The sequence below is a fragment of the Leptonychotes weddellii genome, chromosome 5, assembly GCF_054177405.1.
Source record: "Leptonychotes weddellii isolate Sample4059 chromosome 5, ASM5417740v2, whole genome shotgun sequence".
Lineage (NCBI taxonomy): Eukaryota > Metazoa > Chordata > Mammalia > Carnivora > Phocidae > Leptonychotes > Leptonychotes weddellii.
In genome coordinates, this window is record NC_138373.1 from 63,348,723 (window position 1) to 63,375,053 (window position 26,331).

Sequence of the window (26,331 nt, forward strand, 5' to 3'; positions counted from 1 at the left end):
GACTCTATTAAGAGAATGAAAAGATAAGTACAGACCGAGAGAAAATATTTGCAAACCACATATCTGACAAATAATTCATGTCCAGAATATGTAAAGAACACTTAAAACTCGACAATGAGAAAAACAATCCTATTAGAAGAGAAAAAGACATGAAGCAATATTTCTTTGAAAAGTATATACTGATAACAAATAAGCACATGAAAGATGTTCAACATCCCCAGCCGTTAGGGAAATGCAAATTAGGACTACAATGAGCTATTACTGCACACCTATTAGATCAGTTAAAATAAAAAAGTGATAATATCAAATGCTCGCAAGGATGTAAAGAAATTGCACCTGTCATACATTACTGTTGGAAATGTAAAATGGTACAACTGCTGGGGGAAACAGTCTGGCACTTACTTACAAAACTAGACATACACTTACCATACCACTCAGCAATTGTACTTCTAGACATTTATCCCAAAGAAATAGAAACTTGAGTCCATGCAAAGACATGTATGCAACTGTTCAAAGACTCTTTATTTCTAATATTCAAAAATTGGAAAAACCAAAATATGCAACAACAGGTGAACAAACAGACCAAAGTATGTCCTTAGCACAGATCACTACTCAACAATACAAATAAACAGACTACTGATACACACAGCAACTGAAATAGATCTCAGGGACATTATGCTATGTGGGAAAAAAAAGTCAATCTCAAAAGGTCACGTACTTTTGAAACAAAATAAGATTTCATTTATATAGGATTCTCAAAATGACAAAATTAAAGACCAGGTGAAGAGATCAGTGGTTGCTGGGATTTAGCAACAGTGGGAGCAGAGGGATGGGTGTGACTAATAAAAAAGTAGCACAAGGAAGATCTTTGCAAAGGAATAGTTCTGCTTCTTGATTGCAGTGGTGGTTACATGAAGCACACACACGATCAGATGACACAGAACTATATACACACATGGTAGCAATGCCAATTTCCTGGTTTTGATATTGTACTGTAGCCATGTACGCTTTAGCAGCTGGGGGAAACTGGATGAATGGTACACAAGACTTCCCTGTATCATCTTTGCAACTTCTTGTAAATTGAAAATTATTTCAAAATAAGAAGTTTTTAAAAAGCTGGAAAACTGGGGCACCTCAGTGGCTCAGTCGTTAAGCGTCTGCCTTCGGCTCAGGTCATGATCCCAGGGTCCTGGGATGAAGCCCCACATCGGGTTCCCTGCTCCGCAGGAAACCTGCTTCTCCGTCTCCCACCCCACCCCCCCAGCTTGTGTTCCCTCTCTTGCTCTCTCTCTGTCAAAATAAATAAATAAAATCTTAAAAAAAAAAAAAAGCTGGAAAACTGTCACATAGCATTGCAAGCAAAATGTGCATTTTTCTCCCTTGTTTTCTTCTTACATTGAGCCTATCATCATGAGGCCAGTCTTGTTTATCCAAATTTTGGACCTGCCTGGTCAATTTTTTCTAATTTCTTTCATTTCCCAGCTATCAGATGGAAGTACCTAAATTCACCTAGCTCAGTGTTCCTCAACAGGGGTCCAGTGACATTTGAGAAAGGATAACTTGTTATAGTTAAAAAACTTCCCGCGCCACTGCTTCCAGCCACATGTCACCGAGCAGTGCCCCAGCCATGTGGGCAAGCAAAAATGCTTCACATATTCCCCAAACCAGCTCAGAAGGACCTTATTTCCTGAGGTGAGAACCAAAAATTGTCTTAATTCATAACAGACTATTGGGAAGTTAGCAATTTTTATCAGGAAGAGTCCTAGATTCTAATAAGTCCCACAAAGAGAATACCCATAAGAGAAATAGCAAGTCAAATTCTAATGTCAAATTTAGCTAAATTTATACTGGATTTCTTATTACAGTCCACTTATTCACTTAGGAGTGATTATGACAGTCAAGGATGTTATTATAAGAGCTGACTACCACTAAACACTGGATATTCATGATGAAAAGTTCATATAAGTTCAGAGAGCATTTTATTCTCTGCATCATACTGTCTTTTTGATTCTGTATTCAGCCAGAAAAACTACAGAAGAGAGAAATGACTTCTTTCTTCAACTCAATGGGATATTAATTTGAAACTCAATTATGATCACTCATCTTACGATCCACATTACTACTATATTTGGTCACCATCAGAGAATCGCCTAACTACAGGGTGGCTGGGCATTCACAGAAGTCTTGAAGTTTGGGAACCTGTAGAAATTTGAAGGGCTACAACAGAAATAAAGCCAAAATCTCTAAATTTGGAGATCTCCTGAAATCAAAGGGAGTAACAGATTGGTTTATAAATGAGTGAGCCCTATGGTACTTGAACTTCAGTTCACTAAAAGTGAAGAAAATCCGGTTTACTTATGTTGGAAAATGCAGCCCTGTTCAGAAAAGAAGCCATCAGAAAAAAAGAATATGAACATTCTCTTCTCAAGGGAAGCATGAATCCTAAATAATCTCCCCAAACTTCTTGCACAATAGTTTCAATATATTATTGATGGGTCCTGAAATTGAATGTTCTTTTGTTCAAACTAATCTTCATTTGGGGAGTCAATTTTTAACAAGTCAATTGCTCAGAAGAAGTGTTTGGCAGCACGAGCTACTATTCATAAAGCCCAGCTCTCATCTGCTTTCTTTTACCCAAATTTGTACTCTATTACTAATTGCCACTAATCATTGAATCCAATAACATTACAGTCACATCTACAGCACCTTCTAAAAGCATTAATTTTTTTTCTCAGCTCCAATAACATAAAGACTTATATTTTTTATAAAAAATATATTCTTTATATTTTTTATCATTTATCTTGTCATCACCAATGAATTCATCCCCAAAGCCATGAAAGCTGTTTGCACCTCTCCTTCCCTCCCTGGCGGCTCACCGTCCTGCTGAAAACCTCAGAATGGAACTCCAGCACACCTGTGCCCCGGAAGTGGGGCTAGAGCTGCAACAGGTGAATGAATCCGGTTACCAGCTTGGACCAATGTGCGTTTTAAAGTTCATTCTAGGAATTATTGCTAATGAGCTTGCTGCCATGCAAATGGCACTGAACAGTAGATTTTTAAAACCGGGAATGCACTATGGTTTTTGTGAATTTTCATGACAATTCACAGTCAAATTAACAAAAGACACAAATGATTTTGTTATATACTTTTATACTTGAATGTCTTGTTTATTCTAAAGTGAGAAAAGGGACTTAGGAACACAACCATGTTATATTTACATGTGATATATTTTCATTCTCTCTGGAGAGACTTAATTAGAAAAGAAATATTTGACTCGGGGGAGAAAATATTTTTGGTCTTAATAAAAATAGTATAGTTTCTTAAGGAAACTTTAAAAAAAGACAGTGAGTACACTGCAGTTCAGCCTTTAATAGTTCCAGATGGTCAATGCTCTAAAAGGACACCCCCTCTATTCTTTTATCATGACCCTGAGGTCACAAATTATCTCTAAGATGTAAGAGCCATTCGTTTTTCTGAACAGTCAGGTTGTTGTTTAGCACTATCCATCCAATTTATCTTGGGCCAAACCTCAGCAATGACAGAGGTAACTGATTAGCCCAAAACGTAGTCAAAGAAATAAATGTCTATTGCTTTAAGCATTTCAGACAGTCCTTCATAGTTATAAACAAGTGAACTATTCTGAGGTCTAAATGATGGCAGACAGCTGTAGCAATGGAGGTTGATAGGGAACATCATCAGGCACAATTTCCCTATTCTTGAAATGTAAAAAAAAAAAAGAAGAAAGAAAAAAAATTTTAAAAACTTTTAAGACTTTTAACAAGTGAAGAATTTATCATGTCAATTTGTTATATTCAAACATATGTTCAAACACCTTTTCTTTTTGTTAAAAAAAGTATTTTCCATTATGATAATGAAATTGCCTTGAACCTGCATAGACAACAATACACAAAATAATGTAATATACTAAATAAAGTAATAAGGTTAATTTCTTTCCTGCTGTTACTAAATTCATGCTAACAGTCTCTCTTCAGCTTGACATCAATTAATGATTTTAATTCTAGACTCTTGTCACAGTGTTCACCACCCTTCTCTCTAATTAAAATGGATGATGCATGATGAAGATAAAACACACAAGACTTCTGTTCTTGTAACATTTCTGTTCATTAGGATTTTTGCTTTTACAATAAATGGCTTTTAGCACTAATTGCAGTAGAGTAAGATGAAAATAACTGTTTTATGGCTATGAAGTATGGTCTTTATAAAGCCAGAAAAGGTACAGGCATGAGGATCACTACTGAGTGACCCACTCCTCGGGATGGAAATCAATGGTGTACTTAAGTTAGTTATATCCCAAATATTTCACCTCCAAAGTTACAAAACTTCAATACATGGAACACCCATGGTGCATTTTTCAGAATATTCCAAGAAACTGAAATTGACCTGTAGTGATGTTAATTTTTAAAAAATGCTGTAAATGTGTACAGAAGATAACATATACTAATATCAGTCTACCAGAAAAAATTAAAATGAATTTTGGATTGCTACATATTAGATAGTTGTTAAATATCTTCAAAACAATGTTTAAGACCTTACAATCAACTCTTTTGGGAAACATTTTACCCCCAACTCATTGCACTGCCATCCAGAAGCCTCATTCTGGGAACAAAGTTCCTGGAGGATCTTTTCCCCCACAGTATTTCCTTTCTCTAAAAATCAATATTACAGACATTCATCAAATAAAACCTAAAGGTATGGCAGAATGAAATTTAAACTACCAGATAACTGAAAGGAATGGTTCAATATAATAGCAGTTTGTGTCAACAGAATGAATGCTGTATTTGCCGCTCAAAACACCTCAGCAAATGGCGGACTTCGGAAATAGTGTGGTTCAACTCATCAATCCTTCAGCTCTCCCTGCTATGGAAATCTAACTGCCACCTCCCAATGTGCATGCTTCCAATTTGGCGTCTATGCCGAATTCCCAAAAGGGGAACAACATTCCACTACATGTCTTACTTTGAAAACAGTCCTATTTTAAGTGGGATTTTAACCTCTTTGTAATACTGAGGTAAAAGTGGACTGAGAAGAAAAAACTTCCATATTCTAAATGGGTCCTGAAAAAAACTTTTTCATGAGGAGGACCAACTGTTTTGAAGGCACGTTTCCCATTCAAAGGAAGAAGGCCAGGGTAGAGATCTACAGAGGAATCATATGATAGGTGGGGGAAGTTAGGCTTCATCCCTTAATGTTCAAGTGAAATGATATCAGTTTTAAAATATAAAATGGCGAAAAGTTGAAAAAGAGATCAAAGTAGTCAAAGAGATACCCTAATGGCTAATACAACCACAATTTGTAAAGAATCCAAGGAGTCAGAAGAATGCCTCCTCCCTGTGAGCCCCTGTGCCTAAGCATGGGTGTAGAATTTGTCCACTTTGCTAAATACGTAAGTTCTTGGGAACTAGACCCCAAATGACCATCTCCAGGGAGTGTTCATTATTAACTCTAGCCTGTCAATCTATCCCCTTCCCAAAGCTCTGCAGTTACCTATTTTCACACTGATTATATTGCTTTGCATCAATTTTCTAATGTTAACAGGCTTAAATCTTTTCTCCCTCTTAACAAATACAAGGGATCCCTGAGAGAGGGTACGACAACATAATACAAAATTTATACCATCATGTTGTGTACTTAACATATTGTGAAACAAAAACTTCTCTTTTACACTGATTAATGGAACACTAGAATAATATTTCACAAACAAAAACACACACACACACACACTCCTATACATACGCATTCACTCACATTATGTTCTGACTTTCACGAGTATCAAAGCACCTTCAGTTATTTCCAACTCGAAGAGATGCTGCAATGCCAAAAACATCTAAGACAGCTCTCATCAAATATAAAATTGCCTTTTCTTACTCCAGTTACAGTCTATCAACAAAATTCATCAATACACACACACACACACACACACACACCCAAGGCTTAATGTGCCCAAATATTGGTCTAAGTAAGTGAACTTCCACATAGTCAATAGATTCTTTAAAATTTCTGTTTCCCTGCAACAATAAATTTTTCTAAAAAATGCCTGATGGAACTAATCTCAGTGATTCAAGCTAACTTTTCTGAAGGATTCAAGAGGTCAGAGAAAATATGAAAAGCTCTTCTATAGAATAGAAAAATATATATTTTCCATTAAAAGGTTAATTTTTAAAAGTCGAGCCTTGTTCAAATGACAATATACGATCTAAATGCAAAGATCATCCAGGTTATCTGGGTTCTACTGTCAGAATTCAGGGAGTCTGAATACTAAGTTTTAAGCCAAAATGAGTGAAAATTTCTTTTTTCTTTCAGATGCACAGGGAATACACCTATTACTGCTTTCTTGATTGTTCCTCCTATAATTTCACGAACTTTCTGTTCATGCACATTAAACATACTTTACTACTACATTATGATATTTTAAAATGTTAATTTCTGCAAAAACTAATAAACATATATCATCTTTTGAAAAGGATTTTGCCAACTAAGAAACACCACAAAAAAGTTTTTATCAAAATTTCAAGTAATTATGTGAAGCAGATATTGGAAACAATTGGTAAAACCAAAAAAAGAAATGCTGGTGAATAGGAACCATGTGCAGAAATGCTGCACAGAAGGGGCGCCTGGGTGGCTCAGTCGTTAAGCGTCTGCCTTCGGCTCAGGTCATGATCCCAGAGTCCTGGAATCGAGCCCCGCATCGGGCTCCCTGCTCCGCGGGAAGCCTGCTTCTCCCTCTCCCACTCCCCCTGCTTGTGTCCCCTCTCTCGTTGGGTCTCTCTCTGTCAAATAAATAAATAAAATCTTTAAAGAAATGCTGCACAGAGTTGCAAATGAGGCACCAAGAAGGGGGAGTACGACTTGTGGGCACAAACAGTTCAATGGCCTAGTACTGAAAACACAAAGCTTTTAAGAGTGATTATCACTTTGAATAATGGAACATTTTAAGCCATACATTTCCTTAGCAGATTTATAAATATCCTTCACATACTGGGAGAATTTCGTAAGACATTCATTTACCTTTTTCATGCCTCCACTAGAAGCATTCAGTCCCCTTGAAAATACTTCCAAGTACAACTTACTACATAGATAACAGATAAGAATATCAGAATAGGTATTCCTTGCTGAGTAACTACAAAACACAAGCCAGTTAACATTATGTCTAAATTTCATTTAATAGAATGAATAACATATGAGGTAAATTTTGAGAGTTGGGGAATCTGGCCAGATACTGCAGCTTTTCATCTTTCAGACCTCCTCTTTCCTTCTTTCTGTCCTTCCTTCCCATCCATCCATCTGTTCATACAGACTTGGCCTTGTTCCAGAAAAAGTTCAACATGATTTTCTAAGAATGTATGAAAAGGCAAGATAATGGACTCTGAGAAACAAACTGAGGGTTCTAGAGGGAAGGGGGTGGGGGATGGGTTAGCCTGGTGATGGGTATTAAAGAGGGCACGTACTGAATGGAGCATTGGGTGTTATACGCAATGAATCATGGAACACTACATCAAAAACTAATGATGTAATATATGGTGATTAACATAACAAAATAAAATAAAATAAAATAAAATGCAAGATAAATCAAAATGAAAATAGATGTGGGGCACCTGGGTGGCTCAGTCAGTTAAGCATCCAACTCCTGATTTCGGCTCAGGTCATGATCTCAGGGTCATGAGACTGAGCCCCGAGTCAGGCTCCATGCTCAGCGGGAAGCCTGCTTGAGATTCTCCCTCTCCCTCTGCCCTTCCCCCTGCTCGTGCATTCTCTCTCTCTCTCTAAAATAAGTGAATAAATTTGAAAAAAATGAAAATAGATTTAGCTTTTTAAAAGTACGCATGTGTGGAAATACATATTTTATAGGAAATAAATTAGAAAGGCATAGACCAGTATGTTAACAGGGGTATTATGATGGATAAATTTTTATTTTCCAGTTCTAAATTTATGTTTTTTCTTTCAAATTTTCTATAGATAGAATACATTAGAATTAGACCTTAAAAAGGTATGTGTTTTAAACAAGTGAAAAACATGTGGGAAAGAGAAAACAGAAAATGAAAGTTCAGGAATAGATTCCTAACTACACAAAACAGAAGCCATGATGTAGAAGCAGTTCCCAAACATAGGCTCTACACTTGCTCACGATTCTATGAAACAATCAACCCGGAGTTCCACAGGCAGTCAGATGAGGGAGCTGGATATGGCTGACCCAGGAGCCAATGGCCTTTGCTTGCCACCAGTATTTCCCCAGTGATTGAATTCTGAGAGATGTTGGTATTTCACAGAAAACAAGTGAAGGGGGATGTTCTGTGAATAAATAAGTTAGGAAATGAGGGATCTCTATTCATTTCTTGGTGACTCACAAGGTACATTAACCAAAGTAGGGTTTTGAGAAATAATGGATTAAAGAAGTATGCATAAATTGGTTTAACCAAGTGTTTCTCACACATATCTGCATGTGGAACCCTTTTTCGGCTACTAAACACTGTTTGGGGAATTCCCACACCACACGGTTTATATGTCAACCTTTAGAGCCTAAGTAGAGATACTACTGGAGCACAAACACAATAGAAAGCCAAATGTTACTTTGGACACTTGGTCAACATAATGGTAGGGAAGTGGGCCTGAGTGACACAGATCATTGAATTAAATATGTTCTGTTTTGGGTTTGGAGCCCAATCCTTCTGAGTGGTGGAAAAGAGCCAACAGGGGCTTTGTCCCTTAGCATGCCCGAAAGACAAACCAGAAAGAGCAGTAAGCACTGAATTCATCCTTCAGCTCCAAATACACATCACTCTGCTTCGTTCCCCCACCTAGCCCAACAGTGGCCAATAGCAGCTTTGAAAGGCTAAGGTTCCTCGGTTTGGAGCCTGGAGCTAGAAGTCAAAATAGCACATCACACGACCAGCTAACTTTATCCTTGGCGTTACCCCCATTCTCCCCGCTTCTCAGGAAGACAGCCTAGGCATGCAGGCCTGGGCTGTTGGCAGGGCACGATGAGTAGAGTCAGAGGACAGAGCCATGCTGGGGTCTTCCTCATCCATTTCTCCTAGGAGGACAGCATTTATTCAAGACCCCACCTCCCAGGGATGGCAGCAAGTGGAAAGAGAGGGGGAGAAGTTAGCAAGGATGAAGTCAAATTTAATCTCAGACCCATGCTCAGAGGAATCTAATTCACGTTCACGATCTAAATAGATCTTAACCTTATAGGAAAACATATTTCAATTCTATTCATTGTCCTTTCACTTGTTCCATATTTATAACTTGAGTCATATTCAGACTTCATGGATGTGTATGGACAAAAATATTTTTGTATATGGACATGTCATAATTAATAACCAGGGGATGTGAAGTTTTCTATTTTTATATGAAATAAGCCAAAATAATTTTGGGGACTCAAATAGCTACAGTGGTAAATGATGTTAAAGGAGGTGCTTCACTACTCATCTGCTAGTACTCATCATAGCAAAAGCTATGATGAGAATATAAGCAGTGCTTTATTTATTTTTATCTATTTCTCCACCCAAATTCTTCCCAAAGAAGTTGCAATTTCCATTCTCAAAGCATCACCAATGCCAACAGACAGACAGAAAGGAGGACATACAAAAGAAGGCTTGCCCTACCCAAATAACAAACACTAAACAAGCTCCACTTATATAATTCAGTAAGTCTCATGATTCACTCGCTCTATTACAAGATCCACAAGTTTAAATAAAACATACTTGTAAAAACTGTTACTAAAATACAAAGTCAGAGTATAACAGTTTTCTTAAATTATGAAGCTAGTTGATTTTTTTTAATGCACCGTTCACTTGTTCCTTGACCCTAAAAGATTTTTATTCTAGGCCTCCTGTACATTGTAAATTCATTATGACCAACCTAGTTCCCAGAAGTATTGCATCATTAGAGGTACAGAGATGGAGATTAAAAGCAAAACTGAAAGTGAACTGTGCCTTAGGCAAATTAATAATACAAGTGAAACCACTATGTAAAAAATTGTTTGGCTGCAAAAACTTGACTATGCATTATAACAAGTATCTTGGAAAATGTTGAGAGAATTCTGCATTGAAGCACAGGAATCATTTAAACTGCAAGAAAAGGATACAGCAAATATGAACAATGGTATGGGATTAATGAAGCTATCCCCTATGGTTGGCATCAACATAGGGGAGAAGTATAATGTTTCTATCACTCAGATTGTTCCCTAGCTAAATCACATTATTTGCCTGTGGATAATCTGAGTACATACATTTAGCTGGTGTACACTTTCTTCTATACTCTCTTAGGATAGTTCATAGTACTGAGCAATTAAACGCCATATTGTACATACTAAGGAATACTGTGTGCCCAGGCCTGACAACGGTGAGCTTATTAATAAGTTTGCGGATCTTGAAACTGGCGAGGATTAGAAAGAGTCCTAGAGAGCAAGAAAATGGAAGGATTGGAAAAAAAACTGGGAAAGAACCAGAAGAATAAACCCAGATTTGCATCACAAATTACAAGTCCCTATTCTTCCCACGTATTTATTTAATACTCTGAAAAGCTACAAACAGAGAATCAGAGTAACTATCCTAGCCTATCCTAGAGAATCAGAGTAACTATCCGAGCCTAAACTATCCTATCCTCCCTCAGACGTGGGAGAAAGATGAGTGGAAAAATATCCAAACATTAATCTCTTCTAAAGAAAACCATGGTAGAATATTCTTTCTAGTTCTTTCATTCATTAAGAGTAAGACTTGAAAGTGCCCCAACTCTAGAATTGTTAGCAAGAATCTGGAGTTGAAGACGCTGGGCTCTGATCTTAGCTATGGACAATATTTAGTCTTTTCGCCTTAATCAAGGCACCTTCATTACCCGGATTATTCAAAGTACAATTGCCAGGCATAGTGTCTCTTGCTGTGGGGGTTCTGAAACTGCAAAGTAAAGGATCCAGAGGGGCTCACTGTGAGCCTGTAAACTCCAATAACAGAAGTGCGAGGCGGCTTTCTCATCCCCTGGGAATTACAACAAGAGAAATTCTAATCACTTATAGAAATGGTTTTCAATTATCTGCTTAAAGAAACTTCTCATTCATTTCACTGGTCTTTGGGTTCTTACCATGGAATGACTCAACAACAGATAACAATCTTTCTGGAAGAAATGCAATCAAATTTAAGTGGAAAATGTCACAAAATAGGATAGGGAAATAGAGAAAAAAAGAAACAAATGTCAGGTTTGAGAGGAAACAACATAGCAAGAAAGCGTTATCAATTCTTATTATAAATCAAAATATTTTAAATGAAATATAAAAATTCAAAGTTTTATTTCCAGAGAAATAGTCTTAAAAATTATCATAAAATGCTATGTACTCGTAAATGAATGAAATGGAATTGTAACTATTTCTTTGTGATTTTAAAAGTGATCATAAATTCAGTCTTAATGCTTATTTAATTCATCTAATATGCTCTACTATCTTCTAGGCCAAGATCTTAACTCAACCATTAAAATTCACTTAATGCCTCAAATAAATATATGTTTTTTTCTTTGAATCTTTCTTTACATTTTATTTATCCCACAACCATCAGTGTTTGGACTGATACAGAAAAACTAAAAACTCATTGAGTATAAATTCTTCATATTTAAAAAAAAAAGAAAAGAAAAAAGAGTAGAAAGGACAAAAAGCTCTATCTGATGAGGTTTAATCAAATGACTGAAGTCTACCTCTCCTGCTCCTGCTTCATTCGTATCCTCTCCTCTTCTGATGTAAGGGAGTCCTGTATTTTTATTTTACCCGTTTTCTCAATCTTGTCATCTTTTCGATGTTTGCCAAACCTGTTGATAACAAAAAATTCTAACTTGTCAATATATACAAAATGAGTTTTCATTCTTTTGCGACAAAGACATATTTACTCAATGAAATGCGACCTTCCTCAAAATGAGGGCCAAAAGGTCTCTTGCAATTCTCCGGTTTTTTCCCAATATGAATATTTTCAATCAGACTATTGGATTCATTTTTAATTAGAACTTTCTAGAGACAACCCTTTTGAAAATGGCCTCAATCCCCATTTTTCCTTTGGCGAAACAAAAATAAACAATTTAGCAGTTCATCCTTACTGAACAAACAATTAATAAATGTATAGGGCTGAGTGAATACTTCAAAAGCTAGAGGCCAAAAAATCTGCATTAGAATGGGTTGTTCTTATGACTAAAGAATGGTAATCCACAATCATCTACTTAATAATCTCTCCATAAACAACTATTCTTATTTTCACAGTCAGATTTATTGGAAACATTCATCATAGTTTAAAAACTGACAAACAAAGCTATGTTTGCATGGTTTCAAGTACAAAGGATAATTTACACTGCTATAACACTTTGAGCTTATTAAGTTGAAAGCTTTAAGGCATTCTCATCAAATACTATTCTGAAATCCGATGAAAAGCAATTGCTGAATGTGGCATCTTTGCCTTCGAAGTCTGTATCTGATCAAAAACAAACATGAGGAACAGACACATGATTCAAAACTGGTCCACACAAACTTTCACAGATGGCCACGGAGCTGGAGGCTCTCTGTGAAAACACTAATACTCTGTTCTGGCATCCAAAATATCTCAGGAGCCTAGATTTGCTATCAATTCTGTTGCTTTCCTCTAAAAAAGACCATGTTACCTGGAATGCATGCACTACATACCCTCAAATAATACTCATCTTAGTGACTTAGTCATCAGATATTTCAAAAAAGAAATCTTTTATAGACAGTTACTCAACTAAGCATTCATAAATATATAAAATATATCGAGTATTTCTTTCAGAGGACAAAGTAGGGATCTAGCTTATGCTGAACAATTAATCATATTGAAAAGGAGAAGAGTTAAAATAAAAAAAAAAGGTAGTCTAAAACTGTTATAAAACGGAAAAAAGGTATTTTAATTAATGGCCAGGTTGGTAGTATAGGTCTTTCTTCTATTAACATAAATCTGATTTCAAATACTGGTTTATACATGAAGTGTACATGGGAATATCTTACACGTTTACCAAAGTAACACAGTTTGCAAAAGGGTTTATAAATAAGGAAGGGAGAGCATTCTTAAAATGTTAAAATAGAAAAAAGTTAAAATACTACCACCACTTTTCCTTTAAAAATTATGTATATTATTAGAAAGCATTCAAAACTGCCTATAAAATTAACTTCAATAAAGCAAATCTATCCTTAAATTGTAATGGTATTTAGAAATTGGAAGATCGTTCCAATTGCGAGAAAGAACAAAAGAAAAAGAAGAAAAAAAATCCCTAAGAACTTAAGCCCAGAATTTGACCACTTCTCGCAAGGGATAAAATACGCACTATACTTTTAAAACAAATACAAAGCATTAAAAATAAAAACTTTCTCTTTCCTTTATTTTTGTCAATATGTCAATAATGCCTAAGAGTTAGGCATAATGACTGACTTTATAGAATGAATTAATAAATAAATGAAAGAGCGAACATAAAAAACTGATACATCTCAGTAGGAGTCAACACCTAAAACATAATGTTCATTCATTTGACAAAAATTTATTAAGCATCTACAGGGGGTTCAGGAGAGAGGACAGGGCTGGACAAATTAATCTGAGCATCATCAGCATGTAGATGGTATTTAAAGCCCCCATGAATTCCCATCCTAAAAATTCTGCAACACTGAAGCATCTGGAAATATAAAATGTATTAAATTCTAACTTCAAGAAAAGTGTAAGTTCAAATCTTATGCATGATATTTACCTATAAGAGAGCTTCCTAAAGGTAAATCATTTTAACCATCTAGTTTTTCAGTTCATAAATATCCCTCAAATGATACAACGTTACCATGTTGACCTGTTTTGTTCTGCTTTTAAAGATGTGTGCTGGTTCACATTCTCGATTACACACATTCAAACCTGTATCCTATTTAAGAAGCACTATGCCATGACACAAGATACACAGTTGACCCTTAAACAACATGGATCCACTTATACTCAGACTTTTTTTTTATAAATATAGTACAGTACTGTAAATATATTTTCTCCTCATGTTTTTCTTAATAACATTCTCTTTTCTCTAGCTTACTTTATTGTAAGAATACAACATAATATTAACACATATATAAAATATGTGTTAGTTGACTATTTATGTTCTCAGTAAGGTCAATAGTTGGCTATTATTAGTAGTTGAGTTTATGAGGAGTCAAAAGTTACACATGGATTTTCAACTGCACAGGGGGTTGGCACCCCAATCCCTGTGTTGTTTAAGAGTCAACTGTATATCTATCTGTACCAAAAGGTATAGTTTAATCTCATGAGAAGATCATGTACGTCATCCCTTTGAGTTAATAACATGAGGGAAAATTGAGAGTGGTTGACTTTCCCATGTTTTAAAACAGTTTAGGTATTTTTGGTCCCAAACCTAACACTGAGTTTAATTAGCTATGTTAGATCTTTTTTTTTAATGATTTCGGCCCTACTTTGTGGAAAAAGTTTCAGTTTTAGATCTCAGTCTATCAACTTTCATCTTAAGTATACATGATTAAAAAGAATAAAAAGAGTTAATCCTGACTCAGATTTAAGAACTGAATTTTTTCTCATTTGTTTGATATTAAAATATTAGTGTCCTAGGCTGCCCTGAATCACCAGAATATACTGTTTTATTATTTGTAAATTTATGATCAAACTGTTACAGTATACTTGTCTTCTGAAATTATAAATTCAAGACTGATATATTAAAAAGCAAAGAAAGCACAGATAAAATGTTTATAGGTTAGCATTTGGACATTTCCCTTAATGCCTGCTTTAGTTAATTATGTGATTTCTTTAAGGCATACTATAAAAGCACAGCATGTTATTTTATAATTGGGGTAAAAATGAATCCCTTAGCTGTAATTTTTTGACAGAATAAAATAAAGACTGTAGGTGAAAAAAATATACCAACTGTTCTAGAGTGTAAAAAGAAAAGGAACGTAGCTACGCCCTCATTCACTCTCATTGCCAATATATTGTAGTGTTCCCTTAATTTGTAGTTATTTAATTCTTCCTGCAAAGAGGGGTACCCTCATCCTGCAAAGACGGGTACAACTTTCAGCTACACATGTACTTTCAAAGTCAGTTTCACAGCTGGAATCAGTGATCAACCTATGAAGACAATCATTTAATAGCAAGCCGCTTAAAACTTGGAAGATTTCAACTACATTTATTTTATTATCTTTTAAAAGCCACAGATGAATTTCGAATGGGTCGCGTTCCAAAGAACGGCAAGGCTGAAAAAAATCATGGACTAATGGTATGTCCAGGAAGCAAACCCATTTTCAGCAAAGGATCAGTTTTGGAACTGCCTTCTGACTAACCTACCCCCTCCAAACATGTTCAAACGGAAAACTCCACCATCCAATGGGTGTGACTCTAGAACAGAAAGTGGTCATGGACCTACCACCCCAGGAAGAATTTGTTATTCATATCTTAGGATATATTAAGGTAAGGGAATGACTTTTTAAAAACATGGACATGGGGACGCTGGGGTGACTCAGTCAGTTAAGTGTCTGACTTTTGATTTCAGCTCAGGTCATGATCTCAGGGACCTGGGATGGAGCCCCAAGATAGACTTAGCGCTCAGCAGGGAGTCTGCTTGAGATTCTCTCTCCCTTTCCCCTTGCCCTCCCCCTGTTCATGTGCTCACTCGCTCTCTCTCAAAAAACAAAAACAAAACAAAAAACAAAAAAAACATGGAGACAAAAAGAAAAACAGAAGCTTGAGAAAAAGCTGATAGAGAAAAATCTCAGAGGTACTGCTTCATGAAGAAGGCACAGTGAAAAAAATGCCACCAAGCCACTGAAGACTCCTTCACAACAAGATACAGCCGGATGAGCCCTGTCTTACCAGAGGAGAATTGATTGTAACATTTCTTAAACATATGGCTTTCTTCATAAAGAATACAGCATTGTTTTCATTCAGCTAAAGTAATCTCCAAGTAATCTGCTAAATGGGTTTCACTATGACGCGTTACAAATGAGATCACTGCCGTCTGCCAGATCGGCCATATTTATTACTATAGTAAAGAATAATAGGCAAAACATGCACTTGTTGATGTAAGAGGAAAGAGAAAAGAAAAAGAACAACAAAGGATTGCAACAAAATTCTGTTGTTTTCATATAGAAAGGACTGTCGTTAAAAATTTACTGGTAAGAGTTTCGTGCTATTGAACCATCATTTCAGTTTTTAAATATTAACCTAATTCTCTCTGCAGTACAAATAATATTGAAATATCTTACTTTAATATTACTACTAAAATTAGAGAACTTCAGAAAAAATTATGCTGAGTGATATAACACACAGCATCCTACTATAAATAAAATAGAAATATAATTGGATTTATAATGAATGGATTTTCCTATTTGATTTCGTATTTGAAAATGTGATATAGTAGAAGTCTTAAAAATCTTCTTCCATACTTAAAAATAGATGAACAGAATACCCAGCACCAATTAGCTTGTAATCTTTGAGGAACAATTTTTGAAAATCACTGAAATGTCACCTAGAAAGTTGGTATTTGTCACTGCTAATTACCACGGTCTTCATTTCTAAGGAGGGCTTTGTTATATTACTATTTACCCTAATGAATGTGTAGGTTAAGTGATACTGCTTGCCTGGGGGAGAGAACTGAAATGGCTCAAATACAAATTTAGTGTCAGTGATTAGAAGCCACCCATCCTCCCCCAACTTCTCCACTGGAGTGGCCAACATTTAACTCAATACCCTGCCCTGCATTTTGCCCCTCATTTTTATATATTTGCAGCATCGCATGACTTAATCACTTCCTTTCTCTCTTTCTGGAACCTTCCAGGTGCTTCTCGCAGACGCAGTTAGTATAGCCACTGTGCGAACCTGTCTTTGACCACTGCCTGATGTGATAATGCTGCCATTTACCCTAAAGATCCTTGACAGAAACCAGCTGTGCAATGAGCTGGATTCAAGATTCTGTACTGCAAAACAGAATACCCTGTCCTGTGTTATTCCTGTGTTCCAATCAAACTCTCTGAAATGCCTCAGGAACACACTGTTCACTCAAATCAAAGCAAAATCGTGAGTTTTTAACACTATTCCTCTATTGTCCTTTTGTGTCATACTTTTCCTAAATGGTTTTGATCCAGGTTTCTCCAGAAAATCTTTTTAATTGATTCTGGCTCAATCTTTTCGCACATTCTTGGTGTCAGCATTAGTTCTCTCAACCTACCACTCTGGTCTCTAACACAATTGTGAACTTATTTTTTTAAGATTTATTTATTTATTTGACAGAGAGACACAGCGAGAGAGGGAACACAAGCAGGGGAGTGGGAGAGGGAGAAACAGGCTTCCCGCGGAGCACGGAGCCTGATGCGGGGCTCGATCCCAGGACCCTGGGATCACGACCTGAGCCGAAGGCAGACGCTTCACCGACTGGGTCACCCAGGCGTCCTTATGAACTTATTTTCGTCTTAAAGCCTTAAATTGTTCTAAATTTTAGTTGAAAAAAAATCTAGTTATATATCTTTGTAGACTGTTCTATTGCACTCTTACCCATATGCACTAGAGGTATACGTGCACATTTCTGAAAATCAAAGTCTAAAGACTGGTCACCCCATTCAATGTCTATATTTGACAAACAAAGAAACTGAGGCCGAAGGGGTATGCAGAGCTGCCCAAAGTCACACTGCAAGCTAGGAATAGAGTTTAGGTCACCTCATAGCTAGTTTAAGAGATCTCAGTGGATCTGAACTTGGATACTCCTACAGAAATTGAAATTCCCAGACCTATGAAGTTCACTTTGTGTAAATCCTAAGTGAAACATATAACTGAACACCTGTTAAATGCTCTTTTGATTACTTAATTACATTTAACTAGAATTTATTGAATTTTTATTATGTACTTTATCTCATTGATTTCCACAACCAGCATGTGAGATAGGTGTTATCATCCTCCTCTTTAGGAGAAACCTCAGGGGAATTTAATGATTTCACAGGCCATATAGCCAGGAAGTAGCAAAGCCAGACTTTAGACCCAAGACGCTTTTTACCACACCCAGCCACCTCAAAAACTTAAGGAACCAAAGAAAGTCAGTCACTCTTATGTTTTTATAAACTCAGAGCAGCTGGTTAAACCATCTTTGTGGAAATAAATGAGATATATCTTGCATTTCCTACAGCAATGAGATCCAAAGGACATTGTTCCCAAATGGAACTTGTCTATGAAGGCCAGGAACCTGGACTCAAGGTCAAGAACTGATCCCCAACCATTGGAAAGGATCGTAAAAACTACCCACATACCCATTGCTAGGACACTGTCAATATTTCTAAATACAACAATACTCCACAAGTCAAAATTGTCTGTACTGACATATGCAAATTCTGCCAGGCAACAGCAGAAGCATGTCAAACTGTCCAAACCCAATCAGAGGGTAAAACAGCAAGAACTCACCGCGTGCATTTATCTTTTAGAATAACACACTCACAGCTTCTAGCACTTTTTTGTGTGTGTGTGTGCCTCAGCTTCCATTTTATAAATAAGAAAAAAACAAGTCACTTCTAACATGTCCTTCCCATATAGGATCTTACATATTTTAGTGACATTTTAAGAAATCGCTAGCATGATAGCACACTGATTTGCTCAGCAGTAGATTGTGGCAATGCTGGATGAATCAGGGAAGAGAAGGCTGATTATGAAAAGCAGAAAGCTCCTATTTAGGCAAAAAAAAAATCTTGGTAATCAACAATGATGAGAACGGAGGCTTAGAAAGGGTACATGACAACTTGATAGTGCTTTTATAAAATGGGATGCAGTTTTAACTCGGCGGAGTTTAGCAGGGGTTCTCTTTAAAAGGAAATTCACAAACTTGAGAACCATTATTTGATTGTGTATGGTTTTCATCAGTGCTAGTCTGATTAGATTTAATAAACTAAATTTGGGTTGCTTGACATCCAGAAGAAAAAAGAACTTTTTTTTTTTTAAAGAAATTATAGCTTCTATTTAACCAAGCTAGAACAGCCTTTAGACATGCAGTGTATGTACCCATAATGGACAACACACCCTTTTCAGGACTCCCATTAAGTGTCCTTATAAGTGCACTCTTCCCCTGGTGTAGCCTGCGTTATCTAATCAAGGATGCACTGATATGCCTAGTAACCTTACACTTCAGGAGTCCTGGAAGGATATGGAACAAGGAAATATTAAAACAACAATGAAGAAATTGAACACAGCATACTATCAATGTTAATTTTACAAGAATCATTATAAATCCCAAATAACTTAAACAACACCAAACCCAAACCCAAACCCCCAACCCCCCACACACATACAAAACCACAGGATCTAGATAGAAAGACTTAAGAAAAAAAAAAGCAAACACAGTAATCCTTCAAAACACAAGATAAATACATAAATAACTCTGAAATAATATTTATAATCTGTACTTAGAGCCATTCAAAGAAAATGACAGAAGATGAGTGGAAGTATATCTTAATTATGATGTTAAAGCTTTTCAGGCATCAGCTAGTTTATGGACTCACATGACGTATTTTCTGTAGCAAATAAATTCCCTTTGTAAAATGGCGTCAATTAGTAATTACTGTTCCATACAAGATTTTTATAAGGCTTGATACACCTTATTTTTTTTTCAACATATACCCACACAGGTAATCAAACCACAAAAACCCCATAACACCAAACATGCAGATGCAAATAATACACAGAGTATATTTTTTTTGTTTCCCCTTTACCTACATTGACTTTATAATAAATGATATATATATATAATATATAAAATAAACACACACACACCTAAACATAATAAAAACGACACATAATTCTGATTTTTTCTAAATGCTTAATTTGGCATTGAAATCAGTCATGTCCACTTACAATGATTTTGCAAGTGCCTTTCACACAACTACTTCTCTGGACCCCTTCTTTACTACTATACTCCTAATTCTTGCACTGTTCATTTTAATGCTTTACTGTTTCATAATACAATACTCCAAATTGCAAATTACATTTGGCTCAAGAAGCGATTACGAAAAATACTATCACTGCTGCCTTTGCTCGAATAACTCTGATAATAATGAGAGATTGATTGAGCTCTAAGCAGCCCAAGTGATGAGAAGGGTCAATTTGAACATTTCTATTAAGCTTCTTTTGTTAAATCCAACACTTTGCCAGGTCAGAGGCAAATAATCATACCCTACATCTGGTTACCATGGTTTTCCTTTTCCTAAAGCATCAGAACAATTTAGTAAGTGGTACTGCCCCAAAGGCAGTCCCCATAAGAAATGCTAATGAGACCTAAGTCAAAAAACACATCTATTCAAAAGGGCACTTGAAAAAAAGAAAAAGTAAAAGGTAGAAAGATGATTTACTCTACACCTTTTTTTCTATTAGGACAAAGAATCAGAGTATTTAGTACCAGAGATAACCCTAATAACTTCTGTTCCCATCTGCCTGATACTCAAATTGGCATCCACGTTGTAAATGCTTCTGCGACAATGCAAAAACACGCACAATTAGGAATATCTTTTTTGAGTTGGAAATATTCACCCTCCATTAAGTATGCACTGCAAGTCAAATTCCAAGTTTTCACTACTGATAGGAGATATTTAGTTACGCGTGTATGTTCTATACTTCTATTGTTTACAGAGCAAAGGCAAGTGACAACAGAAAATATGATCACTGACGACTGGGGGAGGAGAGGAGCAGAGACCTTTTGTATAGTTCCTGGAAACTTTGAAAGATTAAAACTTCCCCAAAGATCTCATTATCTGTAAAGTTAAGGTGTCAGTCAGCACTTTTTTCTGTTGATGAGAAGAAACAATTTCTGTTGATTCACATTTCTTAGAGAACGCTCTCTACAGAGTAAATTAAGAGGCACCGATGTTCATTTTTTATCTTTTGCATATACGGATTTAATAGTAGGGAGCTGACACATTTGACAAGGCCCAATAGAGGGCTCTGCGGGGCATGAGCTGGAGGCCCCCCTAACTCTGGGAGCAGAGAAGAGCAAGCAGAATCCTGCAGAGGCCGTTGGCTGCCCAGGCCTCCCTGAATCACCCCATCCTCTCAAGGAACGACGGCCTCAGGGTCCCATAGTTGGGTAAAGTCAGTGTTCCTGCAGCACACCTCGGGCCTGGCGAGTTCCCCACATCCAGAAGAGGCTGGGGTGACACAGGGAAAAGGGCCATGGCCCCTCTCCAGAAAAGCTCCTTTCCTCTTCCGCGCCATGATTCACTCCACCGGGGGGATGCACAGCACTGCCTCGGTGTTTTGACTCAACTGTGGCTCAGAACGCAGCTGGTGAGTACGATCTGAAATCTTGGGATGGCTCCGGGGCTCAAGTGACAAGGCCTCAGGGTAAGGAGACATGTTTACTGTCTCATCTCCAATCAGCACAGCCCCCACGGAACAGGGAACATGAAATCTGACAAATGACAAACCACCACATTTTTCCTTATTTGACGAAATAGTTCAACAAGTGTTTAAATATAGAACTTGTTGATTTGTGCACTGGCCTGGAATTCCTCTCACCCCAGCTTATTTCCGTCTCCTCAGCACTGTCTCGTCTGCACGGCCTGCTGTGTGGTCTCAGGATCCACCGACTCCCCGGCAGACGCAAGCCAAAAAGCCCAGCTCTGCAAGAGTGCCCGTTTGTCCAAGAAACCGTCCTGGAACCAGAGCCAATACCACGGATATCAGTTTAAATTCTCAAGTCTCCCCAGTTACGGTTGCTTTTACGGGAGATCATTATGCTCCTTTTCCTTGGCTGAAGTTTGAAAATGTCTGGCCGAAACGAGTATGTATAATCATGGGGTATTAGCAAATGTCACTTTATTGAGAACAGTATATAATACAAAGAGAGACACTTCTACCCAAAGGATAGAAATAACCCATACATCCTTTTTAGCAAAAGCACCCAGAATACCTATCTAGAAACTAATAAACTAATGCAGGAATAAGTAATCTAAGGGAAGAAAAGCCCGTGAGAAAAGAACTTAAATAACACGAGCTGACAGATGCACAGCACCTTACAATTCCAAAAAGCCTTCCATCCATATTCTTTCATTTAGTCCTTAGAAGAACATGAGAAGGAGATGTGTGAACGGGAACTTGAGGCTGAGGGGTGGCGGGGCTGGGTTGGGAAGACAGAGCTTCAAATCCACATCCCCGATTCTTTCTACCACAGAATCCTCTTCTCCCCCTTAGACTAACCTCAGCCTCTTTGAATGCCTCTTAGGTTCCTCATGTTATTTTATATGCTGGCAGTTCATGAAGTAAAATCTTTATTTAGGACACTGAAATCATATTAAAAATAAACTTTAAGAAAGATCACTATGTAAGCATCTTCAACGGTCAAACACCAGATAGACTGCAACATACTTGAAATTTTCAGTGTAATTTTAACTCTTAAGCATCCACCAAAATGCACAGGGCAGGGTTCCTCCACACAGAATAATAACTGAAATGAGCTGCTCACGGGGATCCACGGACAACCTGACATAAGACACAGAAGCATTTGGGTAGCTTGTCTGAAGATCAACAACTCAAGTACATGTCACAGAGCCATTGGGACTGGGCAGGGGCAGTGTTTTTCCAACCTTGGCATTCTTGAAATTTTGGTCCAGACAATCCTGTGCAGTGGGGGGTGGGGGGTGGGGGACTCTCTTGTGCATCATAGGATGTTCAGCAGTATCCGTGCCTCTAACCATACCTGCCGCTAGCACCGCTCCCTGTGGATGACAACCAAGTAAGTCATCAGACACTGTCAGAAGTCTAGGGAACAAAACCCTGGGGGTTGAGGACCACTGGGCTAGGGTTTCAGATAAACAACGAAGTTCAATGAGACATCTTCATTATTTACAAAGAATAAGAAGAGGACTCACAGGATAGTAAAAGGTACATCCTCACCCCACAATGCCCCATTTATTTCAGGACTACTTCCTAAACACTAAAGAAAGAAGTCTCCTTCTACTGAGATGGTTAAGGTTGAATGCAGATGACCCTCTAAGTCCCAGAAAGCAAGATCTAGCATGCTGTAACCCAAGAATACATTTGGGGAATGTATCCATAAAAACCAGTTAGGTTAAAAAGGCACCGAAGTCAGTATAATCAATATTAGGACAATGATTAGGAGTTTGTATTCCAAAATCAGAAAGACATAGGTTATTTGGCCAATTGTCATATGGCACTATTAAATAATAAAAATACTATCTATAAAAGATAGTAGCAAAGACAAATGCAATCATGTTTTAAAGCATGTAGCACCCTGTAGGCAGAAATCACCACTCAATAAATAATAGAGGGGCGCCTGGGTGACTCAGTCAGTTGGGCATCTGCCTTCGGCTCAGGTCACAATCCCGGAGTCCCCGGATCGAGCCCCGCATTAGGCTCCCCGCTCAGCGGGGATTCTGCTTCTCCCTCCACCCCTCATCCCCTCACCCCGCTCTCTCGTGCTCTCTCAAATAAATAAATAAAATCTTAAATAAATAAATAAATAAATAAATAAATAAATTATAGATATGATTTTCTAACAAAAATACCTATATATTCCTTCCTTCCTCCATGTCTACGTAGCTCCTCTAGGCTAAGTTGGGAAGATTGTGACCATTTCAAGTGGTAGATATAATAAGGTTTTCTCGTATTTGTGGCCCACTCCCTGTCTTTCTGGTTCAGCCTACATGATCGGGCCAGTCAACGTTGGTCTTGGCCAGCACAGTAGAAGGAGGGTGAAGAGCAGCCCAGTGCTATAAAGCTGCTGCAACTTCAGAGGCCTGAGACCACCTGCCTTCAGAAACGTGACTCGGAAGGGTAGTTCCCAGGAGCAGACCCTCCACAGCAGGTGCTGCTGACATCCACTCTCCTTGTCCTCCTCAGAAATGGAACCCTGATTTGGCAGGGACAGGAAATGTGCCTACTTGAGATAAAACTACTTTCCCCAGCCTCCTTTGAGGACGGGAACAGAAGACAGTAGAAGAGAGTTACGAGCATAGATGCTGGAGCCAGATTTCTGGGTCAAAATCCCAGCTTTGCCTTACTAGCTATGTGACTCAGAGCCGCGCAACTCACCCTACTTGGATAACTCGCGTAACCTCTCTGAGCCTCAATTTCCTCTTTAGTAAAATGCAACCACCCTCATAGGTTTATATGGAGAATTAAATGAATTATACATGCACTCTGCATTGACACCAATAAGCTCTCAATAAATATTAACTATTTTATCGTTATTGTTAAATTCTGGCTCATAGAAATCGATATGGGACTTCTGGGAATGATCCGTAGAAAGGGGACCGATTCCACTGAAAGCTCCCTTTCCCCCTTCCTGCTTCCTCTTGCTTAGAATTCTGGCAACATGGCTAGAGCTGTAACCGTGAAGTGACCACCAGGATAGAAATACATGTGTAAGACACTCGTGTTCATCGTGACCTTATTCACACAAGCTAAAAGATGGATGCAGACAAAGGGTCTGTCGATGGATGAATGGATAAACAAAATGTGAGAGATACACAGAGTGGAATATTATTCAGCCTTAAAAAGGAAGGAAATCCCGTCATATGCTACAACATGGATAGATCTGGAGGACATTATGCTAAGAGAAATCAGCCAGTGACATAAATACCGAACGATTCCCCTTATATGAAGTATCTAGAATAGTCAAATTCAGGGAGACAGGAAACAGAATGGTGGTTGTTACGGGTGGGAGAGAGGGAAAAGGGTTTGGTGTTTAAAGGACACAGAGTTTCAGTTGTGTGAGATGAAAAGAGTTCTGGGGGTGGACGGTAATGACAGTCACACGGCAATGTGAATGTTAATGCCCCTGAACGGTACACTTCAAAATGGTTAAGATGGTAAACATTATGGCTATTTTACCACAATTAAAAAAATAAAGAAAAATGTAGTAAGGATGGCTGAATAAACAGAAGGGGGTGACACTGTTGACACTCTGGACCCAGCATTCAAGTCTTGGACTGCTTATCTCCAGACTTCTTTTAAATTAGAGACAAAATAAGCCTTGTTTCCTTTAAACGACAGTTCTTTGGGTCTGTGCTGCAACCAAAACAATTTGTCACAGATAAAGTCATGGAGATAAGAAAGCAAGAAAGAGAGTTTCCTTTCATATATTTGGCTTTCCAAACAGAAAAGGAAATTACATTCTTCGCAGCATCTTTGTAAGTGATCCCACCCTCCCATCAATACCTCACTATTTAGCCCCACTGTTCTCAGAAACTAATTTGCTCTTCAAGATGTCACCCTCAAGGTCAACCCCAGGTGGCCAACAGGTGGCAGGAGGGAGCCAGCAGCCTCTTTGAAGAGTGTAAGAGCAGAATTAATGGAAACAACTGAAAATAACCACCCACAAGAAGCCTCATCTCTTTAGGCCAACGCTGCAATTCCAGCTGAAAGACTTTCAGCATGAAATCGAAAAGAAAACAATCTTCCGTGAGTCAGAAATGATTTTCATTTTCTCCTCATTGTTTCTGATGCTATTTGGATATGCTATAGTTGGTGACTAGAGACTCCTTCACACACTTTCTATTACCTTGGCTGCTAGTAAGTGTTTCTCTCTAACTTAGATGGCTGCCCATCAGCCGCATGTTTACACAGAACAGAGGACACTTCTAAGTGAAAAGGGGTTTTCCCATGGCTGACCAGACCACCTGGAAATAGTATGAAAATTCTGCTTTAGTGAATTACCTAACTTCCATCTCACAAAAAAAATAACATTCAAAGGAATTTTGCCAGACTCCATAGAGAGGGGTCTACTCTAAGAGTAAAAGCACAGAATTTTGACAGTAAAGACCCATCTGTATAAAACTATACTTAAATGTGGGACCTTTCCAAAAAAGAGTTCCATAGGGAAAACGTTATATACATTTTTTTCTATTTGTTCAGGAAAACTGGGAAGGCAGATCTAAAATCTTAGTAGTAAACTCTCTAAAGACTGTAATGGTATCTATGACCAAACAACAGCTAACTAGTTTTCTACTTTTTAAAAAATAATATTTAGTTTATAATATTTTATTATTGAAAATATAAAAGAAATCAAAATCGTGTCACAGCAGGAAATACACATAATTCTATACTTTCATGGGAAATATATTCCCAGAAAGAAATCTAGTTGAAATGTTTTTGAATGCAACAATGACTATAAAGTGCATAATATACAGAATGATTCATGATATTAAAAATGCCTATAAAAATAATAAAAAGTTTTTAAAAATGATGCAGATAGGCAGAGCACAGCTAGTAATCCTTCAGAAAAGGCAACAAACTAAAAATAATGGGCACACACTCAATATACCAATTTCAGTAGTTTACATAAAGCATTAATAGT

General features: G+C 37.5%; 1 protein-coding gene across 16 annotated transcripts in view; it reads right to left on the reverse strand.

Annotated features, from left to right (window-relative positions):
- The window catches only part of PARD3 (par-3 family cell polarity regulator), a 624,325-nt gene that overhangs the window by 146,640 nt on the left and 451,354 nt on the right, over positions 1-26,331 (reverse strand). For 13 of the 16 annotated variants that reach the window (XM_081820853.1, XM_081820856.1, XM_081820859.1 and 10 more), the window contains one exon: positions 11,701-11,811. The exons of the other annotated variants lie outside the window; for them this stretch is intronic. In XM_081820853.1, the coding sequence (XP_081676979.1) occupies positions 11,701-11,811 (111 nt within the window). The remainder of the gene's footprint in view (positions 1-11,700; positions 11,812-26,331) is intronic. 16 annotated transcript variants of the gene reach the window in all.